The sequence below is a fragment of the Barbus barbus genome (genome assembly GCF_936440315.1).
Source record: "Barbus barbus genome assembly, chromosome: 40".
NCBI classification, from domain to species: Eukaryota; Metazoa; Chordata; class Actinopteri; order Cypriniformes; family Cyprinidae; genus Barbus; species Barbus barbus.
The window spans coordinates 27,548,364-27,576,303 of record NC_136718.1 but is presented as its reverse complement, the minus strand read 5'-3'; the positions used below and the strand labels follow the sequence as shown (position 1 = coordinate 27,576,303).

The 27,940-nt window shown below is 43.6% G+C and overlaps 1 protein-coding gene across 1 annotated transcript in view; it reads right to left on the bottom strand.

Annotated features, from left to right (window-relative positions):
• LOC306859230 (atrial natriuretic peptide-converting enzyme-like) overlaps nt 1-27,257 on the bottom strand; it is a 55,654-nt gene extending 28,397 nt beyond the window's left edge. The window contains exons 1-7 of the mRNA XM_079400149.1: nt 27,092-27,257; nt 26,812-26,946; nt 26,422-26,568; nt 22,663-22,950; nt 20,186-20,405; nt 3,802-3,986; nt 3,611-3,724 (exon numbers count right to left, since the gene is read on the bottom strand). Of these exons, the coding sequence (XP_079256275.1) occupies nt 3,611-3,724; nt 3,802-3,986; nt 20,186-20,405; nt 22,663-22,950; nt 26,422-26,542 (928 nt within the window). The 5' untranslated portion in view covers nt 26,543-26,568; nt 26,812-26,946; nt 27,092-27,257. The remainder of the gene's footprint in view (nt 1-3,610; nt 3,725-3,801; nt 3,987-20,185; nt 20,406-22,662; nt 22,951-26,421; nt 26,569-26,811; nt 26,947-27,091) is intronic.
• Between the last annotated feature and the right edge of the window lie 683 nt (nt 27,258-27,940).

Genomic DNA, 27,940 nt, shown 5'->3' with positions numbered 1-27,940 from the left:
CTTCAGTAGAGAAAGATGAAAGCAAAGACTGATACCTACTCAGGTCCGACGGATCGTTTGATTTGTGCCATTTTCTCTCTGCCACTCTGAGTTTGGTCCGATTCTCACTAAGAACATCGGATAACCAGGGGTTTGAAGGGGCAGCCCGTGCTGGCCTGGAGGAGAGAGGACAGATGTCGTCTAGACAAGAGGTTAAGGTAGAGCATAAAGTGTCAGTGGCTGCATTCACATCCAGAGAAGAGAAATGGGTAGGCGAGGGAAGAGAGGAGGATACTACAGAGGAAAGAAGGGAGGGGGAAAGGGAGCGTAGGTTGCGCCTGAAAGTAACCGGTAAGGGAGACGGTGGCACCTGGGTAGCAAAATGTAAAGTAAATGTAATGAAGAAATGGTCAGAGATATGTAGTGGTTGTACCAGAATGTTATCTGCAGAACAATTGCGTGTGTAAATTAAGTCGAGTTGGTTGCCTGATTTGCGCGTGCTAGTAGTGGTGAGGCGTTTGAGATCAAATGAAGCTAAGAGTGACTGGAAGTCTGTAGCATAAGGCCTGTCTAGGTGAATGTTCAAATCGCCGAAGACTAAGAGTGGAGTGCCATCCTCCATGAAAGAGGACAGCAGTCCATTCAGCTCATCTAGGAAGGTTGCTAGAATTTGGCCAGGGGGACGATAGATTACCACAATCTGGAGTCTTGTAGGAGCTGTTACAGTAACGGCATGAGATTCAAATGAGTTGAGATTGCCTAGGGGAGAATGGGTAGAGTGTTTCCAATTGTTAGAAACCAGTGCCCCCACCCCGGCCAACTTGCCTAGGGGTGTGAGAGAAAGAGAAATTGTGAGAGAGAGCAGCTGGGGTTGCCGAGTCTTCTGGACGAAACCAGGTCTCAGTCAAGCCCAGGATGCTGAGTGTGGAATGTAAGGAAAAAGCAGAAATGAAGTCGGCTTTGTTGACAGCTGACTGGCAATTCAAAAGACCTACAGAGAAAGAAAGAGGTGCAGTGGAAGATGTAGAGATAGGGCACAGGTTAGCAGGGTTATGTAGCCTTCTGCGTGTGTTTTTAGAGCGAGGTTGAGAGAGAACCGGAATGGTTTGGAAACACATGATAGACGTGGAAGGAGAGAGGATAGGAAAGTGTGAGGGAAGATAAAAACGATACTTAAATGTGTACTCTGTGTCGTTGCTCTGTCAAAGTCGCGCAGGAAAAAGTCGTCTGTCTTTACACTCATTGGTCTTCACACGAGGAGGGTGAATGCTTCCGCGTCAGCGCTCTGACATCAAATAAATACAGTCTAAGAAACTAAAGTGAAAACAGCTGTGGCCGGCTTCTGATCAGCCCAGCCAATAAGGTAGGACTGCTAATGTTCTCAGCTGAGGCGCAAATTATTCTAATTACCAGTAAGTGCAATCAAACATAAAAACCCCAACGAAAATGCAGAGTAGAAATAGGTAGGAAACGAACTATTCCTTCCTAGCAGCAAGTAAATAATTTAAACAACAGAACTGCGACCAAGTTATTCAAAACACTAACGCGAGCTGCCGTCCGTCTCTTCTGGTGACTAATCGGCTTTCCCAACCTTAGAGCAGTGACCGAGCAGTTTAAATACTTTAACAGTCGCTGTGGCCGGCTTCTGATCAGCCCAGCCAATAAGATAGGACTGCTAATAGCTCAAGACGAAACTAACATGGGACTTTGGGATACGTTCATCCGGCATACGATGCACATGGCCGATCCATCTAAGACGTCTCCTCCGGATCGCGGTGTACATGTCACTGCTGTTAGTGAGCTTCAGCACGGTGGTGTTCGGGACCTGATCCTGCCATGACAGGCCAAGGATCTGTCGTAGATAACGGAAATGAAAAGCATTAAGCTTGTGCTCCTCCCGCCGGTATGTAGGCCACGTTTCGCTTCCATATAGTAGAACACAGAGCACACAGGATTCATATACGCGCACCTTTAGTTTGAGAGAAAGGTGGCTGTTGTTCCAGACACGAGACTGAAGTCGCCCAAAGGTTGTTGGGGCACGACCGATCATGGTATTCAGTTCAGCATCAAGGCTGTTGTTTACTGTCAGAGTTGAGCCGAGATAGACAAATTCTTCTCGACAACTGACAGCAATGTGCCGTTGATGGTGACGTGAGGGCGAGCAGGAACGTTCTGAACCATCACCACTGTCTTACTGAGGCTTAGGCAGCGGCAAAAGAATCTCCTGAATTTCTTGTTCAGTGTAAGCCACAAAGGCAGCGTCGTCTGCGTAGAGCAACTCGCACACAAGGACATGCTTCACCCTGGTTCTGGCCCTCAGACGAGCCAGGCTGAAGAAGTTGCCATCACACCTGGTGTGCAGCAGAACCCCATCTGGATCCGGAAATGCCCGTCGCAGCACAGCCAAGAAATAGATGCCAAACGAGGTGGGAGCGAGGACACACCCCTGCTTTACTCCACAGCAGAATAAGGCCAGGAGCATCCATAAAAGCACACACAAAAAGACTGAGAAACAGCTTCTTTCCAAGAGCTGTGACTTCTATTACACCATTTGCACTCACACACTCAAGCTAATGATATAATCTGCACTTTATGTTTGTTGTAACTGTTGTTTGTTATTTAGTTTGTAACTGAGACTCACCAGACAGAATTTTGTTGTACCATGTGCAATGACAATAAAGTAAAGTAAAGTAAAGTAAAGTTTGGAAACAGTCTCTCCTGTGCAGAAAGTATAAGCAAAATATTTTTTTAATTTTGGTTAGTTTTTAACAAGAACTTATTTGTTAGAATTGAATAAACAATAAGGAAGTTTTTTTGACAGTACATTGAAGCTTTGAAAATAACTATAAATAAACTATATATCAATCGCTGCATCAACAGTGAATCAACAGTGAATCTAATCATCATTCAGACAAAACTTTGCTTCAAGAATGAGCCACACTGCTGACGTGATCTAATCACTAGCACACCCTGAGCACATGTGGGTTAATACTCTTATCGGCAAGACATATCAGCATAATTTTTCATATCCGGCCGATGCCGATATTTACATTTAAAGCCATTATCAGCCGATTCCAATATCAGTCCAATAATATTGGGCATCCCTAGTTATTAGTGGTGACTATGGCAGAAATGTACAGTAAAAATTATGCACTTGGTTACAAATTACACAATCAAACAGGCGGTGAACACTATTAACGGCAATGATTAACTGCAATGATATGTTGCGATTCCTTTGTGATTGCGATTAAATGTTGTGATAAATCAAAATCAAATTTTATATGTTGTTCATCTAAGGTCTTTAAGCAAGAATTTGGATAATATTTTCAGAAAACTAGGCATAATATTGTCAAGTAAATGCAACCTGATTCAGGGATTTGTAGATATTTATACTAGAAAACAGGACAAAAATACTAAAGAAGAAAATAATTTTTCCAGTAATATGAATAACCAAACCTCATAAGAGCAGATCCCTTGAAAGCAGCTCATGATGCTGTGAAGTTGACACTCGAGATATCAAGAAAAATGTCATATACAAAACCATCTGTCAATTCCTCTGTCTGCATTTTCTTTCCTTGCATCATTTTCTCACATCTGATGGGGCTGGATGTGATGAGAAGCACACACTTACTGCAGTCGGCCTCGTCGCTCCAGTCACCGCAGTCGTTGTATCCGTTGCACACTAGTTTCAGGGGAACACATATTCCGGTCGCGCACAGGAAGTGATCGCTGCCTCTGCACGCAGCTGAAGACAAAATCACAAAGAGATAAAAGTCAGAAAGTGGCCGCTGCAGATGTGATGCAGCACTGGAGGGCACTCACAGAGCTTTCCTCTGGCGTGTCGTGGCATGTAGCACAGCGGTGTGTTCTCGGCGTTCCTTCCTGTGTTGTTGGTGAACTGAGAGCAGTGCAGCAACTCCGGCCAGGACGCGTTAAACATCTGCAGCACGGGCTCACACCCCTCACGAGCCGCTTCACAGAATGACTGACAGGGCAGAACGAGAGTCCTACAATACAGATATACAGATATACTCAGTGGTGGGCCGTCAGGGGAAGCAGGGCCTTCTTTGCTGGCCCTATAAAAAATTAAATTGTGTGAAAAATGTTTTTATTGATTATTTAGGTATCATTTTCATTTGTGTAATGTCCACTAAATTGCCTATGATTAGTTTAGTTGAGGTTGAACTGGAATATCCTACATAAAAAAAGTCTGAAGCCAGCACTACAGATAGTGCTACCCTTTTGTTGAAAGATGTCACATCTGATTTGTTAAGAGCATTAGTGACAGAATCATCAGCCAATCAAATTTTGACGTTCAATGACAGCCTGCCCTCTTGGTCTAGCTACGTGCCCAGTGCTACCCCCAGCCTTAGACCACCCCTTTTGTCAGGGATTTCCAAAGTACGAAAGTGAAAGTAAACAAAAAGAAAATGACAGTTGCAGTCATCGGCGCCTACACCAGATCTTGTTGCCGATCTAATACAAAAGAGAATTACTGAGAAAGGAAGACCTACACCCAAATTGAATTCACTAACAAAGGCCAGCAAAGTTTTTATGCGCCATTTCAAAGATTGCAACTATAAGTGCTATAAGTGGCTAACAGCTAGCACCGAGCACAAGTTATTTTGTTTTCTGTGTTTACTTTTTAATACGAGTAAAGGGGCATGGAATGACAGACCCATGGACTTTATTTACAAGTGACAGGTGAGTGCGTTATTATTTGATGAGTATTGTATCATGCACATGGTTATGGAGGTGTATGTAGTGCGTTGATAATACTGTGGTGCGGTGTGTGGATGTCCAGCGTTTGTACAGTTTTGCTGCTTTGCTGCTTTGGGCGCGTCGTCATTTTAGAGTGACATGAATGTGCATAGTGACCTGTGTATTGGTGGATTACTTTTACTGACCATGTAGGGAAATTTACTCTGCATTTAACCCACCCTAATGTAGCAGAGGCCAGCAGGTAAGTGCTGTGCAGGTTAAACCTCACTCCTTTAGCCTCCTTGTTAGAGCGCCCGCCTCCCACACCGGAGACCACGGTTCGAATCCCGCTCGGAGCGGGGCGAGTAGGACCTGGATGGGAGTGAGGTTTAGGGGGGTGAGTGTAGCAGAGGCCAGCGGGTAAGTGCTGTGCAGGTTAAACCTCACTCCCCGATCTCAAGTGGCGCTCTAGCGACTGACACTGGAGGTCGTGGCCTTTAGCCTCCTTGTTAGAGCGCCCGCCTCCCACACCGGAGACCGCGGTTCGATTCCCGCTCGGAGCGGGGCGAGTAGGACCGCGACACTAATCTAGCCTTCTGTTGAAATTGTTGATCAGCCGTCATTGTTGTTGAGAGCCTGTGTGCAGCATAATATGTGCATTATATGCATATAGCTGTAACATAGATGTGTGCATGTAGTTTACAGTTGCTTACTGAAGGCCCTGACTGAAACCCCACGGTACGCCACTGGATATACTACAGCGATACATGTGGGTCCTTTTGACCTGGAGAGGATTTTCATTTTCCCATGAGATGCTAGTTAATGTTATCGCATTGGAATAAAACTTACTTACAGGGTATGACAACTTCCCCCCCAAAATTGGATCATTTTTGTACTTTTTTTTCCTCCCACCTTGTTACACTTGTGGGTTTCCCTTTTAAAAATGAGCAGCCCTTTAAAGAATGACTTGTAAATCTGTCATTATGCTATATTATTGCCAATTATTGCATCCAGTGTTGTTTTGTTTTGTTTTTTCGGTTAGCACAGGTTTTGTTTTAGGAGCTGAATGATTGTAGGCCTCGTTGATCTGAGCCTCAGTATTTGAGTGAACATTATCCACAAATTATGCTTTTTTCACTCAAGAACTGAGGTGCATAAGCTCAGATCTATGAGGCCTACAATCAATCAGCTCCAAAAACAAATACTGATTGAAACCGAAGGGCAACCAGTCGACGAAAAGATTGAATCCAATATTAGGTGATACTATAATGAGTGTAATGTATAAAGAGAGATTTACAAGCAGTTTTTAAAAGGCCAGGTTTAGCGTTATTTTTGACCAGGAACACAGCACAGGGGTTAATGCACTGTTCTTTTTTTTTTTTTTTTCAATAAGAACATAAACTGCTGTCAGTGCTGGGTAGCAACTGATTACATGTAATCTGGATTACAATCGCAATCAGATTAAAAAAATTAAGTACTTATAATTACATGTTAAAGGGCTCATAATCAGATTACAGTTACCTTTTTATAGATTACATACAATTTACACAATGTTTTCTTTCCTCTTAAATTTTCCTTTCTAAAAAATCCTACTGCTTATATACAGATGGAAAGTCTTCAAGTTTTACAGAACCGCACACCCCAGCCACTAGTCAGGTGACTATAATTACACAGAAAACGGAAAGGTCACATAATTAGTTTAATTTCACAGTTTAATTCATGATCTCATGAACCCCAGTTTGGGAAACCTTGGCATAATGTTTAATGCACTTCATGATGTTGATAACAAAGAACAAAAAATATATTGTCACGAATTGGCTCAAAGTAATCTAAAAGTAATCAAAAAGTACTTTACATAATAAGTGTAATCCAACAGATTATGTTACTAATAACAATTTCCATAATGTAATCGGTAATCGTAAGTAATCTACCCAGCACTGACCGCAGCTCACTTTCATCATCTGTATTCCTGTTCATTGATGCCATTGCATCTGCTAAATAAGTGTATGTGAAGGGACAGTGAGGTTCAGAAATGTCAATTGAAAACCTGGGATTTATCTTTTGAAACTGGAAATAACATTTTTAAATTCAATTTCCGTCAGTTTTGGGCTGGTTATTCTTGTAATTCCAGTGAAAATGAGTCTTCATGCTATACACAGTTTGGATATAGAGGATTCTGTGCACATTTACATGTGCATCAATATGCTGATAACTACAAAAAATGTGACCCTGGATCACAAAACCAGTCATAAGGAGCAATTATCTTTGAAAGCTGAATAAATATGCTTTCCATTGGTGTATGGTTTGTTAGGATAGGACAGTATTTGACTGAGATACAACTGTTTGAAAATCTGGAATCTGAGGGTGCAAAAAAAAATCTAACTATTGAGAAAATCCCTAACCCGAAATCCTTAGCAATGCATATTACTAATCAAAAATTAAATTTTGGTATACTTATGGTAGGAAATTGACTAAATATCTTCATGGAACATGATCTTTACTTGATATCCTAATGATTTTTGGCATAAAATAAAAATGGATAATTTTTACCCATACAATGTATTTTTGGCTACAAATATACCCATGCTACAACTAGGGCTGCGCGATATATCGCATACGATTGTCATGCGCATCTCGTCAGTAAAGCCGGTTCCAGATAGAGGTAAATCTCCATCACCTGCTTTCAAATGGTGCGGCATTTATTACACAGAGCCGTAGTTCACTGACAAGCTACGCAATATCGAATTCATTATCTCTGTGTATTAAATGCCGCTCCATTTGAAAGCAGGTGACGGAGATTTACCTCTAATCACGGAAACGGCTTTACTGACGAGATGCGCATGACAATGGCGTTCAACATATCGCACAGCCCTAGCTACAACCTGAATTCCGGAAATGTTGGGACATTTTTTAAATTTGAATAAAATGAAAACTAAAAGACTTTCAAATCACATAAACCAATATTTTATTCACAGTATAACATAGATAACATAGCATGAATGTTTAAACTGAGAAATTTTACAATTGTATGCACAAAATGAGCTCATTTCAAATTTGATGCCTGCTACAGGTCTCAAAATAGTTGGGCCGGGGCATGTTATCATGGTGTAGCATCTCCTCTTCTTTTCAAAACAGTTTGAAAATGTCTGGGCATCGAGGTGATGAGTTTCTGGATTTTTGGAGTTGGAATTTGGTCCCATTCTCGCCATTCCTTCGATGATCCAAGATGGCGGCGCGATCAGATGCAGAGGCTGCTCCGGGTCCCAAAGACGGTGCTTTTATGTCTTTTAATGTCGTATGTTCGTCTCCAAATAGTGTCAGTTTACCGCTAACTCATAAGGAAACTCACCCCAAAACTCATCTATGATCGCCAAAGTCTTTTGGATATCGGCACCGCATACAAACACCAACTCTCGCCGGTGGCTACTGAGAAGCTACGAGGCCTTTGTTTACTGCTGAAGCCGGACCTTAAGACCGCGGCCTCGCCTACTGACGCTACCCGCACAAGGCAGCGTCGCAAGCGGTGTGAGAGAGGACGGAAACGCGGTAAGCGGGGACGTATACGAGCTAGGCTAAGAGCTAACCCCACAAGACCGGCTCTTCCAACACTCAGGCTCTCAAACGTTCGCTCTCTTGAAAACAAACTGGACTTAATTCAACTCAGTCGGTCTACACAGCATGAGGCAAGGGATTGTTGTGTGTTTGTTTTCACCGAAACATGACTAAACGACAACATCCCGGACTCCGCCATTCAGCAGCACGGGCTAACCAGCTTCCGAGCAGATAGAGATTCATCACTGGAGGTGGCTTGTGTGTGTATATCAACAAAGACTGGTGTAACAATGCTGCGGTATTATCAAAACACTGTTCATCGCTGGTGAAGTTTATGTTTGTGAAGTGTCGACTCTTCTATCTGCCGCGGGAGTTCACGGCCATTGTTATCGTCGCAATCTACATCCCCCCATGTGCAAACGCTAAGGACGCGCTTCGTGAACTGTACAGCGCCATCAGCGAACAACTAACAAAAAACCCGACGGCTTTTTCATCATAGCCGGTGACTTCAACCACGCAAACTTAAGTTTTGCCAAAGTTCTGCCAACATGTGAACTTTGCAACAAGGGGAAACAACACACTGGACTTTGTTTACACAACAGTAAAGAACTCTTACAAGGCTGTACCTCGGGTACTCGGACCACATCACTGTTATGCTAATACCAGCATATAGACCACTTCTCAAACTCGCCAAACCGGTTCAAAAGCAGATCACAGTATGGCCAGACAATGCCACCTCAGCACTGCAGGACTGCTTCCAGGACACAGAGTGGAACATGTTTAAAGAGGCAGCCACCAACAACAACCACACAGACCTGCATGAGTACACTGAAACTTTGACTGCTTACATCAAAAAGTGCACTGATGATGTGACAGTCACCAAGACCATCACACACGTGCAAACCAGAAGCCATGGATGACAGCAGAGGTTCGTGGGCTGCTAAAGACCAGAGATGAAGCATTCAGATCAGGAGATAAAGCAGCCCTCAAAACAGCAAGAGCCAATCTGTCCTGTGGCATCAAAAATGCAAAACGGTCATATGCTCAAAAAATCAATAATCACTTCACAGACAGCAGAGACACACGGAGCCTTTGGCAAGCCGTTCAGACCATCACTGACTACAAGCCCCCGCCACAGGCCTGTGATGATGACACATCCCTCCCTGATGCACTCAACCACTTTTATTCACGGTTTGAAATGCAGAATGACACACCTGCACAAAAACTGCCCACACCTCCCAACGACCGGGCGCTCTGTCTGTCTCCAGCCGACGTAAGGAAGACCCTATCTAGGATTAACCCACGCAAGACTGCGGGTCCTGAAAACATACCTGGCCGTGTTCTGAGAGACTGCGCTGCACAGCTGACAGATGTGCTTACAGATATCTTCAACACACTCGACCCGCTCCAGTTTGCATACCGTCCAAACTGCTCTACGGACGATGCAATTTCCTCCACCCTCCACCTGGCTCTTACCCACCTAGAAAATAAAGACTCCTATGTTAGAATGCTGTTCATTGACTTCAGCTCGGCATTCAACACAATAATTCCACAACAGCTCATAAATAAACTAAACCTGCTGGGCCTTAACAATTCCCTTTGTAATTGGATCCTGGACTTTCTAACCAGAAGACCTCAGTCAGTCCGTGTCGGCCACAACACCTCGAGCACTACCACACTGAGCACAGGTGCCCCACAAGGCTGTGTGCTCATCAAGTTTACTGATGACACAACAGTGGTAGGTCTCATCAGCAATATTGATGAAACGCACTACAGAGAGGAAGTGGCACAGCTGGCTGAATGGTGTGGCACTAACAATCTGTCCCTCAATGTGGAGAAGACAAAGGAGGTTGTGATGGACTTCAGGAGAAACTCCGTTGACCACCACCCACTGACCTTCAACAGCTCGACTGTGGAGAGAGTCAGCAGCACTAAATTCCTGGGGGTGCACATCACAGAGGATCTCACCTGGACCACCAACACCATGTCACTCTCCAAAAAGGCACAACAGCGCTTACACTTTCTCCGTCAGCTGAAAAGAGCAAGTCTCCCTCCACCCATCCTCACCACATTTTACAGAGGCACCATTGAGAGTGTGCTGACCAGCTGCATCACTGTCTGGTACAGAAACTGCAGTGCTGCTAACCGAAAGACCCTCCAGCGGACAGTGAACACAGCTGCAAAGATCATCGGTGCCCCTCTCCCCTCCATCCTGGACATTTTCCTTACACTTGCTCCAGAAAAAACTTATTTCGTTCCACTGTATGTCCCCACATGTAGCGGAATGACAATAAAGCTCGACTTAACTTGACTTGACTGATTTCCAGCTACTGAAGGGTTTGTGGTCGTCTTTGACATATTTTTCATTTAATGATGCTCCAAATGTTCTCTATAGGTGAAAGATCTGGACTGCAGGCCAATTCAGCACCGGGACTCTTCTACTACGAAGCCATGCTGTTGTAATAGCTGTAGTATGTGGTTTTGCATTGTCCTGCTGAAATAGACGTCATCTGGAGGGGAGCATATGTTGCTCTAAAACCTTTATATACATTTAATTTAATTCATAGCATTCATAGTGCCTTCCAAAACATGCAAGCTGCCTAAACCGTATGCACTTTTGCACCCCCATACCATCAGAGATGCTGGCTTTTGAACTGAACACTGATAACACGCTGGAAGATCTCCCTCCTCTTTAGCCCGGAGGACATGGCGTCCATGATTTCCAACAAGAATGTCAGATTTAGACTCGTCTGACCATAGAACACTTTTCCACTTTGAAACAGTCCATTTTAAATGAGCCTTGGCCCACAGGACACAACGGCGCTTCTGGACCATGTTCACATATGCTGTTCATAGACTTCAGTTCAGCATTCAACACAATCATCCCTCAACAGCTCACTCACAAACTGGTCCAGCTGGGGCTCAACACCTCTCTGTGCAACTGGCTGTTGGACTTCCTGACCGGGAGACCTCAAGCAGTATGGGTTGGCAGTAACACATCCAGCACCATCACACTGAACACTGGGGCCCCCCAAGGATGTGTGCTGAGTCCCCTCCTCTTCACTCTGCTGACCCACGACTGCACACCGTCACACAACTCCAACCTGTTCATTAAGTTTGCGGATGACACAACTGTGGTGGGTCTCATTAGCAACAGAGATCAAACTACAGGAGCGAGGTGAGCCGCCTGGCCGGGTGGTGCAGTGACAACAATCTCTCTCTGAATGTGGAGAAGACGAAGGAGAGCGTTGTTGACTTCAGGAGAGTACACACTCAGCATGCCCCTCTGACCATCAGCGGTACGACTGTGGAGAGAGTGAGCAGCACCAAGTTCCTGGGTGTGCACATCACAGAGGACCTCTCCTGGACTAAAAACACTGTAGCACTGGTCAAGAAAGCACAGCAGCGCAAACTGAGAAGAGCCAGAGCCCCGGCTCCCATCATGTGCACCTTCTACAGAGGCACCATCGAGAGCATCCTAACCAGCTGCATTACTGTGTGGTATGGCGCTTGCAACGCATCCTGCCGCAAGTCACTTCAGCGCATAGTGAGAGCAGCTGCGAAGATCGTTGGTGTCTCTCTCCCCTCCCTCCAGGATATTTACAGCACCCGTCTCACCCGCAAAGCCCTCCGCATTGCAGGTGATCCCACCCACCCGACACACAGCTTCTTCAGTTTGCTGCCATCAGGGAGGAGACTGCGGAGTCTCCAGGCGAGGACCAGCAGACTGAAGGATAGCTTCATACATCAGGCTGTCAGGAAGCTGAACTCCCTCCTGTCCTTGCCCCCCCTCTCCTTTTTTACCCCATGCAACACTGAACTCTGACACTATGAGACCCCCCCCCCCCCCCCCCTCACCAACTTAAAAAAAAAAAAAAAACTGTGACCAGCACCTGTCACTTGTGCAGCATTGGACTGATCACTACCTCATCCAGCATTGACTGCAAACTACCTCTTCGGATAGTCTGATAGAAGGACTGTTCTCCCTACTGACAAGCTCTTCTTGCACTACACATACATCTGCACAGTTTTGTTTTATTTAACTGGTTTGCACTCTATCTATTCTGCCATGTGCCTTATGCCACTTTATCTCTTTTTTTTATTTTTCTACAATGTCCTCAGATTGATAAGCTCTTTTTGCACTACAAATATATCTGCACAGTTTTGTCTTTATTTAACTGGTTTGCACTCTATCTATTCTGCCATGCGCCTTATGCCACTTTATCCATTTCTTTATTTTTCTACAATGTCCTCATCTGTATAGCTGTATAGTTGTATGTACATATGTTTAAACTGTATTATCTGTATTTGAACGTGTTTAATGTTAACTGTATGGACCAAGGGTATGAGAGTAACGCAATTTCAATTCTCTGTATGTATGTGCCGTACATGTGGAAGAATTGACAATAAAGCAGACTTGACTTGACTTGATATGGCTTCCTTTTTGCATGATAGAGCTTTAGTTGGCATCTGCAGATGGCACGGCGGATTGTGTTTACCGACAGTGGTTTCTGGAAGTATTCCTGGGCCCATTTAGTAATGTCAATGAGAGAATCATGCCGATGAGTGATTCAGTGTCATCTGAGGGCCCGAAGACCACAGGCATCCAGCAAAGGTCTTCAGGCTTGTCCCTTACGCTCATAGATTTCTCCAGTTTCTCTGTACCTCTTGATGATGTTATGCACTGTAGATGATGAGATTTGCAAAGCCTTTGTAATTTGACATGGAGGAACATTGTTTTTAAAGTATTCCACAATCTTTTTACGCACTCTTTCACAGATTGGAGAGCCTCTGCCTATCTTTACTTCTGAGAGACTCTGCCTCTCTAAGACATCCCTTTTATAGCTAATCATGTTACAGACCTTATGTCAGTTAACTTAATTAGTGGCTAAATGTTCTCCCAGCTGAATCTTTTCTAAATTTCTTGCTTTTTCAGCCCTTTGTTGCCCCCGTGACAACTTTTTTGAGACCTGTAGCAGGCATCAAATTCATAATGAGCTCATTTAGTGGATAAAAGTGTAAAATATCTCAGTTTAAACATTTGTTGTGTTCTCTATGTTCTATTGTGAATAAAATATTGGCTCATGTGATTTGAAATTCTTTTAGTTTTCATTTTATTAAGTTGGCTTGAGAAAGCCAACTTACTGAAATCCTATTTAAACTTATTATTATTCTTTTTCTGAGACAAAAATTTCTAAATGCTACTCCTCCTAGAGCTTTAACTCTACTAGCCCCCCAAGGATGTGTGCTGAGTCCCCTCCTCTTCACTCTGCTGACCCACGACTGCACACCGTCACACAACTCCAACCTGTTCATTAAGTTTGCGGATGACACAACTGTGGTGGGTCTCATTAGCAACAGAGATCAAACTACAGGAGCGAGGTGAGCCGCCTGGCCGGGTGGTGCAGTGACAACAATCTCTCTCTGAATGTGGAGAAGACGAAGGAGAGCGTTGTTGACTTCAGGAGAGTACACACTCAGCATGCCCCTCTGACCATCAGCGGTACGACTGTGGAGAGAGTGAGCAGCACCAAGTTCCTGGGTGTGCACATCACAGAGGACCTCTCCTGGACTAAAAACACTGTAGCACTGGTCAAGAAAGCACAGCAGCGCAAACTGAGAAGAGCCAGAGCCCCGGCTCCCATCATGTGCACCTTCTACAGAGGCACCATCGAGAGCATCCTAACCAGCTGCATTACTGTGTGGTATGGCGCTTGCAACGCATCCTGCCGCAAGTCACTTCAGCGCATAGTGAGAGCAGCTGCGAAGATCGTTGGTGTCTCTCTCCCCTCCCTCCAGGATATTTACAGCACCCGTCTCACCCGCAAAGCCCTCCGCATTGCAGGTGATCCCACCCACCCGACACACAGCTTCTTCAGTTTGCTGCCATCAGGGAGGAGACTGCGGAGTCTCCAGGCGAGGACCAGCAGACTGAAGGATAGCTTCATACATCAGGCTGTCAGGAAGCTGAACTCCCTCCTGTCCTTGCCCCCCCTCTCCTTTTTTACCCCATGCAACACTGAACTCTGACACTATGAGACCCCCCCCCCCCCTCACCAACTTAAAAAAAAAAAAAAAACTGTGACCAGCACCTGTCACTTGTGCAGCATTGGACTGATCACTACCTCATCCAGCATTGACTGCAAACTACCTCTTCGGATAGTCTGATAGAAGGACTGTTCTCCCTACTGACAAGCTCTTCTTGCACTACACATACATCTGCACAGTTTTGTTTTATTTAACTGGTTTGCACTCTATCTATTCTGCCATGTGCCTTATGCCACTTTATCTCTTTTTTTTATTTTTCTACAATGTCCTCAGATTGATAAGCTCTTTTTGCACTACAAATATATCTGCACAGTTTTGTCTTTATTTAACTGGTTTGCACTCTATCTATTCTGCCATGCGCCTTATGCCACTTTATCCATTTCTTTATTTTTCTACAATGTCCTCATCTGTATAGCTGTATAGTTGTATGTACATATGTTTAAACTGTATTATCTGTATTTGAACGTGTTTAATGTTAACTGTATGGACCAAGGGTATGAGAGTAACGCAATTTCAATTCTCTGTATGTATGTGCCGTACATGTGGAAGAATTGACAATAAAGCAGACTTGACTTGACTTGATATGGCTTCCTTTTTGCATGATAGAGCTTTAGTTGGCATCTGCAGATGGCACGGCGGATTGTGTTTACCGACAGTGGTTTCTGGAAGTATTCCTGGGCCCATTTAGTAATGTCAATGAGAGAATCATGCCGATGAGTGATTCAGTGTCATCTGAGGGCCCGAAGACCACAGGCATCCAGCAAAGGTCTTCAGGCTTGTCCCTTACGCTCAGAGATTTCTCCAGTTTCTCTGTACCTCTTGATGATGTTATGCACTGTAGATGATGAGATTTGCAAAGCCTTTGTAATTTGACATGGAGGAACATTGTTTTTAAAGTATTCCACAATCTTTTTACGCACTCTTTCAAAGATTGGAGAGCCTCTGCCTATCTTTACTTCTGAGAGACTCTGCCTCTCTAAGACATCCCTTTTATAGCTAATCATGTTACAGACCTTATGTCAGTTAACTTAATTAGTGGCTAAATGTTCTCCCAGCTGAATCTTTTCTAAATTTCTTGCTTTTTCAGCCCTTTGTTGCCCCCGTGACAACTTTTTTGAGACCTGTAGCAGGCATCAAATTCATAATGAGCTCATTTAGTGGATAAAAGTGTAAAATATCTCAGTTTAAACATTTGTTGTGTTCTCTATGTTCTATTGTGAATAAAATATTGGCTCATGTGATTTGAAATTCTTTTAGTTTTCATTTTATTAAGTTGGCTTGAGAAAGCCAACTTACTGAAATCCTATTTAAACTTATTATTATTCTTTTTCTGAGACAAAAATTTCTAAATGCTACTCCTCCTAGAGCTTTAACTCTACAGACTCCAAACTCAGCCCAGCTCTTCAGACTGATATGACTCGAGTTGCTATATCTTTTCTAACTGATCGGACTTACGGTTTTCATAAAAATGAAGATTAAAAATCATAAAAATCCCATAGACTTACATTGACGGAATCTATCTATCTATCTATCTATCTATCTATCTATCTATCTATCTATCTATCTATCTATCTATCTATCTATCTATCTATCTATCTATCTATCTATCTATCTATCCATCCATCCATCCATCCATCCATCCATCCATCCATCCATCCATCCATCCATCCATCCATCCATCATCTGACTATTTCTATCTATCAGTCTATCCATCCATCCATCCATCTATCTATCATCTGACAGCGGCGCCATTAATTAATTGTTAATGGCGCCGCTGTGTTCGGATGCCGTTCGGGTCGCTCCGCTGAGATTTTGCTTTAACTTTCTTTTTTACTTACTTTTACTTTCTCTTTTTACACATTTCACGTCGGCACTGATCACCTACAACATAGAAACACTTTTGGACATTGGAAACCGCTACACCAACCTGCTTCAGGACACTTTATCCACAAATCCTGCGTGGCCTCTGGAGATTCTTCGGAACGCGGAGATAAACAATAACCCCCCGATGGCGACGGATCAAGAAACACCGCGGGAAGCGCGCTGGAATTCGAGTCAGACTCAGGAAAAGGGCTCACAGTCCTCCTCTTCCAAGCATTCTCCTCGCTAATGTCCAATCCTTGGAGAATAAGATGGACGATCTTAGAGCCAGGATTAGTTTCCAACGGGACATAAGGGACTGTAACATCCTTTGTTTGTCAGAAACGTGGCTTTCGTCCTCGGTCCCGGACACTGCTGTAATGCCGAGTGATAACTTCTCTGTCTTTCGGACGGACAGAACAGCAGAGGCCGGTAAATCCAGGGGTGGAGGAGTATGTTTCATGATCAACAAGAAATGGTGTGATCCCAGGAATATCTCCATTCTGTCACGTTCCTGCTCGCCTCATCTGGAAAATCTTTCCATTATTTGCCGCCCATTTTATCTGCCCCGGGAGTTCTCATCGATCATAGTTACTGCTGTGTACATTCCACCACAGGCAGACACCGGCTTGGCTTTGTCTAAGCTTCACGATGTGCTCAGCGGCTACATTAACAAACATCCTGACACTGCCTTTATCATCGCGGGGGACTTTAACAAAGCCAACCTCAGGCAGGTCATGCCGAACTTCCATCAACACGTATCCTGTCCAACTAGAGGACCAAACACACTGGATCATTGCTACACTCATTTCACGGATGCCTACAAAGCCTGCTCAATACCGGCTTTTAGCAAATCGGACCATGCCGCCATTTTTCTAACACCGGGATACAAACAAAGGCTCGTTCAGGAACCTCCGGTGCAGAGAGTAGTGACGCACGCGCTGGTCCTCCCACTCAGAGACTATGCTGCAGGTGGCGCTTGATGACGTTGACTGGGACATGTTCCGGGCGAGTTCTTCTGACGTCAGCGAGTTCACGGATGTAGCATTAAGCTTTGTAAACACGCTAACCGAGCAAGCAACAGAAACAATAACGATAAGGACATTCTCCAATCAGAAACCGTGGGTGGACAGAACAATCTGTGCCGCGGTTAACACACGCACTGCCACTTACAATGAGGCTCTTCTGTCTGCTATGCTCTCCGACGCGCAGTAAGAGCCGCCAAACACAGATACAGAGAGAGAATTGAGTCTCATTTCCAGCTTAACGACTCTCGACGGATGTGGCAGGGACTGAGGACCATCTGTGACTTCGGAAACAAATCCTCCACGGAGGTGAGAGCAGATCCGTTGCTGGCCGAGGAGTTAAACATCTTCTACGGCCGCGTCGATGGCAACGGCGGCGGCGCGTCTCTGCCGACCAGTGCGTCAGGAAGCAGCAGGCAGAGCAGCGATGATCCTGTAATCACCGTGTCGGAGGATGAGGTTCGGAGGGCGCTAAAGAGAGTGAACGTCAGGAAAGCAGCCGGACCTGATGGGATAACCGGCCGTGTTCTGAGGTCCTGCGCCGATCAGCTCGCTGGTTTGTTCACTTCCATCTTTAATGAGTCCCTTGCTACCTCCGTGGTTCCCACTTCATTCAAAAAATCCATTATTATCCCTGTGCCAAAGAACAATAAACCCTCTTGCCTGAATGACTATCGCCCAGTTGCCCTCACATCTATAGTCATGAAGGTTTTTGAGAGACTTGTAAAGAGCCACATTTGCTCCTCCATACCTGATACTCTGGACCCTCTTCAGTTTGCCTATCGCCCAAACAGATCCATGGACGATGCCATTTCTCACGTCCTCCACTCTTCTCTCACACACATGGACAGCAACAATGGGAATTATGTAAGGCTGGCATCTAAACTCACAGACCTCAGCCTAAACTCCTCACTCTGTGACTGGATTCAAGACTTCCTCACCGGCAGACCTCAAGTGGTGAAAGTTGGCCAGTTCACCTCAAACTCCATCACTCTGAACATAGGAGCCCCACAGGGCTGTGTCCTGAGTCCCCTGCTCTACTCTCTCTACACGCATGACTGCGTGTCCTCTCAAAGCTCCACATCTATTGTCAAATTCGCTGATGATACTGTGGTTCTGGGCCTCATCTCCAACAACGATGAGACCGCATACTTGGATGAGGTAGAGAGTCTCACATCATGGTGCCAGGACAACTGTCTCTCTCTGAATGTGAGCAAAAGTAAAGAGCTGATCATGGACTTTAGGAAGAGACAGCAGCAGCCCTACACTCCTCTTATGATCAGTGGGACCCCTGTGGAGAGGGTGAGTAGCTTCAAGTACCTCGGTGTAAACATCTCCGAGAACCTGACTTGGACTACACACATCCAAACACAGGTTAAGAAAGCCAGGCAAAGACTGTACCATCTGCGTCAGCTGAGGAAATTCAGGGTCTCACCAGCAATCCTGAAAACTTTCTATTCAGGGACCATAGAAAGTGTATTGACTCAGTGCATCTCGGTGTGGTATGGAAACAGCTCCAATCAGGACTGCAAAGCAATACAGAGAGTTGTGCGCTTAGCTGAGCGCATCTCAGGGTCTGCTCTCCCCTCTCTGCAGGACATCTACCTCAAACGCTGCAAAAATAGAGCTGTTAAAATCTTCAAGGACTCAAATCACCCTGGTAACCGTCTTTTCACTTTGCTTCCATCTGGTAAGCGCTTCCGTAGCCTGATGGCAAAAACTGAGAGACTTAGGAGGAGCTTCTTCCCCCAGGCCATCAGGCTCCTAAACTCTAACTCTGTGTCATAACATCACTTGACTCCATGTAAATATCACCATATTAATAAGCTATTCATAATTTTTATCCATGTAAATATCATATATCAATAAGCTATTCATAATTTTTCTCTACCTCATATTGCTGCTATTTAAATACCCTGTACAACTTTTTTGCACATTCCTCTTATTACTATTTAAGTCAACAACATACTGACCTGCACATTTATATTATATTTTTTTTATTTATATATTTTATTCTTTTATTTTATTTTTTCTACTTTTCTTTTCTTAATATTTGTATACTTTATAATTGCACTGTCCTTGGAGCGGACCTGACCAACATTTCACTGCTGGTTATACTCTGTATAATTGTGTATGTGACAAATAAAAACTCTTGAATCTTGAATCTGACTATCTATCTATCTATCTATCTATCTATCTATCTATCTATCTATCTATCTATCTATCTATCTATCTATCTATCTATCCAAACCAACCTAGCAACCACCCTGAGTACCCTAGCAACCGCATAGCAACACCATAGCAACCACTCAGAGTACCCTAGCAACCGCATAGCAATACCATAGCAACCACTCAGAGTACCTTAGCAACCACATAGCAACACCTTAGCAACTACCTTGTGTACCCTAGCAACCGCATAGCAACACCCTAGCAACCACCCCGGGTACCCTAGCAACCGCATAGAAACACGCTAGAAACCACCCCGAGTACCCTAGCAACTGCATAGCAACACCCTAGCAACCATCCAGAGCACCTTAGCTACAACATAGCAACACCCTAGCAACCACCTAGAATACCCTACCAACCACTCTGCGGTTCTTAGCATCCATCCATCCATCCATCCATCCATCCATCCATCCATCCATCCATCCATCCATCCATCTATCTATCTATCTATCTATCTATCAAACTTTAAGCTTTTAAAACTACTTTAAACTTCAAACTATTTCAGACTGAAAACCGTCAAACTTAAAACTTTTTTAAACTTTTAAAAACTTTCTGGTCCGGCTTTCTCAAGCCAACTTAAAGTTTGTCTCAACAAACTTTATCATCTAGTTCAAATTTAAAAAACGTCCCAACATTTCCGGAATTTGTGTTGTATTTATGACTGCTTTGTGCTCCAGGGTCTCAAATCAGTTTACTGAAATAACCTGATTTACCAGTTTACATGCAAACCAATAACCTGGCAATGAAGCACACTGAAGCTGAAGAGTGAGACAGAGTGTGATCGTGTCACAGACCTGCGGTCTCTGTGGCTGATGCATTGTGGGAGTGCGATGGAGCATCCGAACAGCATGATGTGTCTGTAGCAGGACAGTCGACTCAGGTAGCTGAAGAACTTGAGGAACATCTGCAGCTCGTTGCTCTTGATGTCCCTCGTCCCCAGCGTCCCCAGCAACACACCACTCTGGTTGTACGGCAGCATGTGACACTGACTCTCCGTGATGTCAGAGCAGAAACCTGTTACCAAACACCAGAGAAATCTGATTGGCTGATGCGTCCAGCAAGGAGTGGTTTCAGTGGTTAGAAGAGGTGCGTTTTGAGCGGTTCACTATTGTTGCTTGATTTCACCATTCTTCATAATATCCATGAGATTAAAATTCATGTTTACCACTAATGACATTCATGCAAAGCAGTGAAACACTGCTGATTCTCTCAGTCTTACTGTCTGTCTGTGTGTGAGTGTGTGTGTGTGCGCGTGATTTTGTGTGTGCGTGTGAATCTGTGAGTGTGTGTTAGGGCTGGGCGGTATATCGAGTTTGTACAATATATCGATATATTCTATATAAGCAATATGATATGAGGCAATAACGTTTATATTGATATACTGTAGTTTGAAATGAGCGCATCTGAAAATATAGTGGAGGACACAGACTGAGCTGCTGCGGAGAAAGGGCATAGTACAATTTGTTCTAAACATGTGAAACTTTATATGAAGTGCTTTAAAAACAAAAAAAAACTCATAAGATATAGAAGCCTATAGTTTAGTTTCAGTTTAAAACAGCTCCAACAGAAAGGTTGCGTGTGCTGCTGATAGAGATGCTACTCGCGCTGTTTAATGTGTTTGAGATGTGCGGTTTTCTTACATTTCACAGGTATATTCTCCATCTGTAAATGTTAGAAAGGCATGGAAATATTTCCATTTTGCTGTCAGAAGTGCATGAGCCTTCTGCTTTGAGATTCTCTGCTAAACTTCACAGAGTTCATTGAACGAGCGCCGCTGCGCGCCAAACAGACGCGCAATGAAATAATAATTCTGACTAAAATATACATTTTGCTGAAATATTTGTAGTTAATAAACAATAAATGTGACATATGTAGAATTTTAAACCTACAAGTAAGTGTATGTGTATGATAGCGCTAACTGTAAAGTGACTGTAATGGGATAATCAGAACAGCCTTTTTACTCAATTAATGTTTTTTTCATTATTTTAAATTTTATTTTAGTTAAATTTAACTTCTGCTTTAAAAGCATTATTTTTGTTTTTAGATTGCAATGTTATAATGTAATGTTAACCATTTTTTAACATAATATATGCCTATGGTTATAGTTGCTTTATTTGTTTAATCCAAATTCAAAGTGTATAAAAACCGAGATATATACCATATACAACAAATCAGCCAAAAAATATAGAGATATGAATTTTTGCTCATATCGCCCAGCCCTAGTGTGTGTGGTATATGAGTCTGTGTCGGTGTGTGTGTGTGTGTGTGTGTGTGTGTGTGACTGCTCTCTAAGAGACTCTGATTGTAATTGTGATTCTAGTGCTAAAGTCAAAGTCAGAAAGACGAGAGGAACAGCCTTCACACACACACACACACACACACACACACGCACGCGCACACGCACACACACACACAGACCTCAGGAAATACGATTAATCATTAGGCTGTTTGGAGGAGACAGAGACAAATAAAAGCATACGGCGCACCCTCTGTAGAGGTCATCACAAGAGGACACACACAGATGACTTTCAGGACAGAACCTTCACTGAGGACACTGAAACATGCCATCTCACACACAAATACGCAGAGAGAGAGAGACAGGAGAAAAATCTGTGCTGAAATTAGATTAGCAGCTGGTCTGCAGAGGACAAAAGCAGCGAGATGTTTGACATAAAAGGGCTAAAGAGAGCGAGAGAGAGACAGAAGCATACAGCAGATGATAAAATATGAGGCGAAGCATGTGACATTTAAAGGGATCATTCACTTTCTTTCTTCAGATGAACACATATTTCAGAAAAATAATCTGTCTTCGTGAATACATAAAACAAAAAGTCCCAACGTTGACGCTCCAGAAAGCAACCAGCCACGTGACGACAATCTACACACACTTCATTTTGATTCATTTCTTAGAAAACAAGACTTCATACCTTCTGTTTGCATCTCCAGTAAATATATCTTGATTGAAGTATCTTTAGATATTTGCACTGGAAAACACGATACTGAGATATCTTTTTTTTTTTGCAGTGCATGCAACATTTAATGACTTTACGAATGTAAGACTTTCTGCTCTGATTTGAGACTTTTTAAGGACTTTTAAAGGATCTTTGCAAACCCTGCATTTGAGACTTGCATTAAATAATCTCATAGAGAGAAAAAAACATTGTGATTATCTGAAGAAAGAAGGTCATATACTGGGATGATGAGAGAATATCTGGCCATTTTTAGTTAGTTTTAAACCACACATGCAAACACGTGCTCTTCATGACCGTACCAGCGTCAGCGCTCACGCTCATCACAGTGGAGACGGATGTCCCCCAGTCCACAAGGGCCGCGGCGGTGGGGCCCGCCGGTGAGGATGAGGCGGTAACGGCGCGAGGCATCCAGTGTGCCGAGTCCCACTGCGGAGGGGTGTTTGTCAGGACCACCCGCTGCGTGCTGGACTGCGGAGACATTGTCCCATTATCGGCCATCATCGGCCCGGGGTCCGTGCCGTTAAAGGGCCCTGCGGTCACTACGGAAACAGAAGATGCGGCATCCAGCAGGCCATTCCCGAATAAACCTGGACAAAGACGGGAAACCAGAAACAGCAGTGGAAGAGAGAGTTTCAATACAAAAACAGCAACGGCTGAAGTACTAAGGATATTCACACACACACACACACACACACACACACTCTCACACTGTCACACACTCACTCACTCTCACTCTCACACACTCTCACTCACTCACTCACTCACATTCTGCAACATAATGGTTCTTTAATGGCCCGGATGGTTCCATGAAGTACCTTTAACATCAGTAGTAGAAAAGGGTTCTTTAGATGATTAAAATGATCTTCACACTAAGAATTATCTTTTTATTTTAAATCACTGAAAGGTTCTTTGGGGAACCCAGAGTGGCTCTTCTATGGCCTCAGTGTGAAAACCCCCTCTTGGAAGCTTTATTTTTAAGAGTTTATTATTTTGCAGCAACGTGACCAATACGAGCTGCTTCACAAAGGAAATTTCAGCCAAGACAAACGCACCATAATAAACTATAATCAACAGTGGGTCATTTCCGCAAATTAGGCCAGATCGTTTTCATGCCAGCAGTGAACTAGACCCTCGTTTGGAAAGATTTCACAGCAAGCAAGCATGAGAATCACAACGCTGAATGTTTGTAAAAGGGATCTTTAATCCAAAAAAGAAATTGAGTCCAATTTACATCATCTCGTTCAAACCTGAGTGACTTTCTTTAATCTATGAAACAAAAAATGTTTTAAAGAACGTTGGGAACCAAACAACATTGGACTCCACTGACTTTCACTGTATGGACAAAAAAGAGAGACATTTAGAGACATTTATCAAAATATCTTTGTGTTCCACAGAAGAAAGTCATTCACACAGGTCGTGAGGTGACTGTTAACAGGACAGAATACTGGAACGCAGTCAGATGAGAGAGGAACAGAGAAAATCATAACAGGGTGGAGACAGAGCCGAGTCTAGATCACATCACTCTTTAGTGCACTTTTGACCGCTTCTGTCCTGATATCACAGAGGGGTCTGTGAGGGGTGTATTTTTTTTAGTTGGCGAAAAGGGGCTGTTGAAAATGTATTTGTCTTTGAATCATTCATTCAAAATATTCATTCAAAAACACAATCAGTCAATCTTGAGTGAGTCATTGAATTATTCCATTCAGAAATTCCATGAGATTTTGTTTAGTTGTCTAATATTCTGTCTTCAGAACTGTGAGAGAACTACAACCTACATTAAAAAAGCCTCAACTGATCCAGAATCATGCCACTCTTTTTTGCACACAAACAGCTCTTAAAGGGATAGTTCACCCAAAAATGAAAATTTGATGTTTATCTGCTTACACTAAGGGCATCCAAGATGTAGGTTTCTTCAGTAGAACACAGACAAAGATTTTTAACTGCAGTCTGTCAGTCACGAGCCGCAAGGCTTAATTTTGATTTGTCTATGTAAGCTTTTTTGTCTCTCATTGACTGCCATTATATGACTAACAGGCTGCGACAGTTTGAGTTAAAAATCTTTGTTAAAAATCTGTGTTAAAGCTACAAAAGTGATTTTTTTGTTTTGTTTTGATGTTTTGTTTGATTAACATCCATGACACAGAAAGCAACAGGAATATTAAACTGCTGTGAACTAATATACTGTTTTCTTTCTTGTTGTTTACCTTCACCTGAGCCATAAGCAACTGTGTTTATAAGGACACTTGAAGATATGCATTTTGACAGTTTCATGTGTATGTGTCTTTTCAGGCACAAATAGATGTGGAAGTGAACATAATTCAGTGTTCACGAGCATCTGCGTGGTTCTCACTGTGTCTACACCTGACCACAAAACACTACAGAACACATTATAATCAGTGACACGGTCTACACTGGATGTGGTGCGACAGATTAATCCCCGACAGTCAACTGATGCCTCGTTCTGTTTATGATTGACACAAAGTTCAGATGATGTGCAGCGGTCGCTCTGAGTCCGGTGTAGACACGCTGTCTGTGTGTGAGCAAACAAAACCATCAGTATATAACGATCAGTGTACTAAACATCGCACATCCTGCAATGTGACTATCGAGGGTGCGCACATCGTGATATCAATACTGAAACCATATATCGTGCAGCCCTACTACAGAGCAGACGGAAAGCAGTGGAAGAAAAGCAGAGGAAGCTGCAGGCGAGCATCACCTGTGCCTGATCCCCACCTCATCACACCACACACCTGCATCTCGGCCGCTCTTAGGACAGAGAGAGAGGGAGATGACAGCCACTGTGACGCTGCAAAAACAGACTCGGTGACACAGCAGGACGTCCGGACAGAACGAGTGTCTCGCTTTCACAGCTCTGATCACGTCTCACCAAAGAGACCTTCTGGCCAATAAACAAAAAGCAGCAGAGGGACAGAGACAGAGAGACAGTGAGATGGAGATGGAGAGAGAGACAGAGACAGAGAAAGAGGACGACGGCAGGATAATTTGGGGAGAAGATGTTATCAGCATGCACGTCTGTCCAGACGCTGACCTTTTGACCTTGGAAGCATCAAATGATTTCTTTGAGCTTTTATGAGGAGCAAACAGACAGAGAGGAGGAGATGCAGTCACACACTCATTCAATCTCTCTCTCTCACACACACACACACACACACACACTCAGTCACACACTCTTTCAACCTCTCACACACACACTCCGTCACACACTCATTCAATCTCACACACACACTTACACTCTCCTACACACAATTATACAAATACATCACACACACACACTTACACTCTCATACTCAAACACACTTACACTCTCCTACACACAATTATACAGATACGTCACACACACACACTTACACTCTCATACTCAAACACACTTACACTCTCCTACACACAATTATACAGATACGTCACACACACACACTTACACTCTCCTACTCACACTCACACACACACACAAATACAAATACATCACTCACACACAAACACACACACACGTTGGTTTGACTGTATTAATGAGTTCATCTCATAGATTTGCACTGAAACATTTATAAGCCTTTAGTGAGGTCCGGCTCACTAGTATGTTTAACTATTACTGAGGACATTCTGGACCTCAGAAGCGTAGTCAGACATTTACAAACACATAACAGACTGAACAAACATGTTTCATCGCTGCAGATTTCTCTTTTTCAGAGACGACAGTGAACATCATGTTGTGACTCATTTGGCAGGAGACAAAATTAGACATAACAGCCTGAAAACCTCACTGATACACGGACAAATGCCACAAGAGCGGAGTGAAGATGCTGGAATCATCTCACACACACCATCAGCATGTACAGAGAGACAGCAGGTGTGTGTGTGTTCTAACACACGTGTTATTTGATACTTGTTTGTATCATCACTCCATGCGTCAAGGCTGAGAGCAGGCTGACGGATCCGCTCAGTCCCTGTGTGTGTGTGTGTGTGTGTGTGTGTGTGTGAGTGAGTGTGTGTGTAAGTTTGTGAGTGTGTGTGTGTGTGTGTGTGTGTGTGTCTGTTACCTGTGAGCGCCAGCAGCAGCACACACACACAGATGAGGACACACACACATGGTAGCAGTATGAAGAGCAGCAGTCGCAGATGTTTCCCGCAGGGCTGCGTGTGTGTGAACGCTTCACCCATGATGAGCTCATCTGACACACACACACCTGAGGACACACTCACAAAGAGAGAGCGAGAGAGAGAGTTTGCAGTGAGTTTGTGTATCAGCAGGACTGATCATATTCAGCTGAATGACATATATTCATATTCATTCAGCTCATATTCATAACAGCTAATATGTCAGTCATAACGGTAAATGTTGCTTTAACGACAGTCATATATCAATATAAATATAAAATCAATATAAATATAAAGGTCATTTCAGAAATGAGACTGAACTTTGATCTCACCGGTAAAGGGCTGGAGATCGGCTCGCGCTGTGACGCTCCTCCGGTAACGGCAGCAGATCAGCGGCGCTCTGGACCATCAGAGCAGAGAAACCGAGGCTATTTTTACCCAGGTATTTTTCGCTTCAGAGTTTCCAGCTTGTGCAGGAGAATCCGAAACACACACTCACACAAACCAGTGTGTTATTTATAGGAACGGAAAGGAAAGAGAGAAACTGTAGTGCGAGAGTTCAAATCTGACACACACACACGAGAGAGAGAGAGAGACTCACTGGACACTTACTGAAAGTTCATTGCAGCCGATTCCATCGCGAAAACACACTCTCTCCCTTCTCTATTATTCTACTCCCTTATTATTGTATTCTGCTGTTATTTTTATAACTCATTTGTTTTATCCTCACGTATCGGTCTGTCTGAGGAAGAGCGAGTCCGGTGCACGCATTTATATCTCCACCAGAGAGAGAGACAGAGAGAGAGAGAGAGAGAGAGAGAGAGAGAGAGAGAGAGAGAGAGAGAGAGAGAGAGAGAGAGAGAGCGCCAGCCTGGGAGTGACAGAGACTCAGCTGCACATTAGAGACCGCCATTACCCCAAAATTAATCAAATATTTCCCAAATTTAACATTTGTAGCCCAACCGAAAAACTTTGTTTCATTCTTGGTGAAAGAGCCAAATGTGGAAAATGTGTAAATGTGCAAAGAAAAACAGAGCTGAGTATCATCAGCATAACAGTGAAAGCTAACACCATGTATCCTCATGATATCTCCCAACGGTAACATGTGAAGCGTGAAAAGTAATGGTACTGAGCCTTGAGGTACTCCGTACTGCACTTGTGATCGATATACCTCTTCATTCACTGCTACAAACTGATGGCGGTCAGATAAGTACGATTTGAACCATGCTAATGCACTTCCACTAATGCTAACAAAGTGTTCTAGTCTATTTAAAAGAATGTTGTGGTCGATAGTGTTGAACGCAGCACTAAGATCCAGTAGAACTAATAAAGAGATACAACCACGATCAGATGACAGAAGCAGGTCATTTGTAACTCTAATGAGAGCAGTCTCAGTACTATGATATGGTCTAAATCCTGACTGGAATTCCTCACAGATATCATTTTTCGAGATCGGTCTGT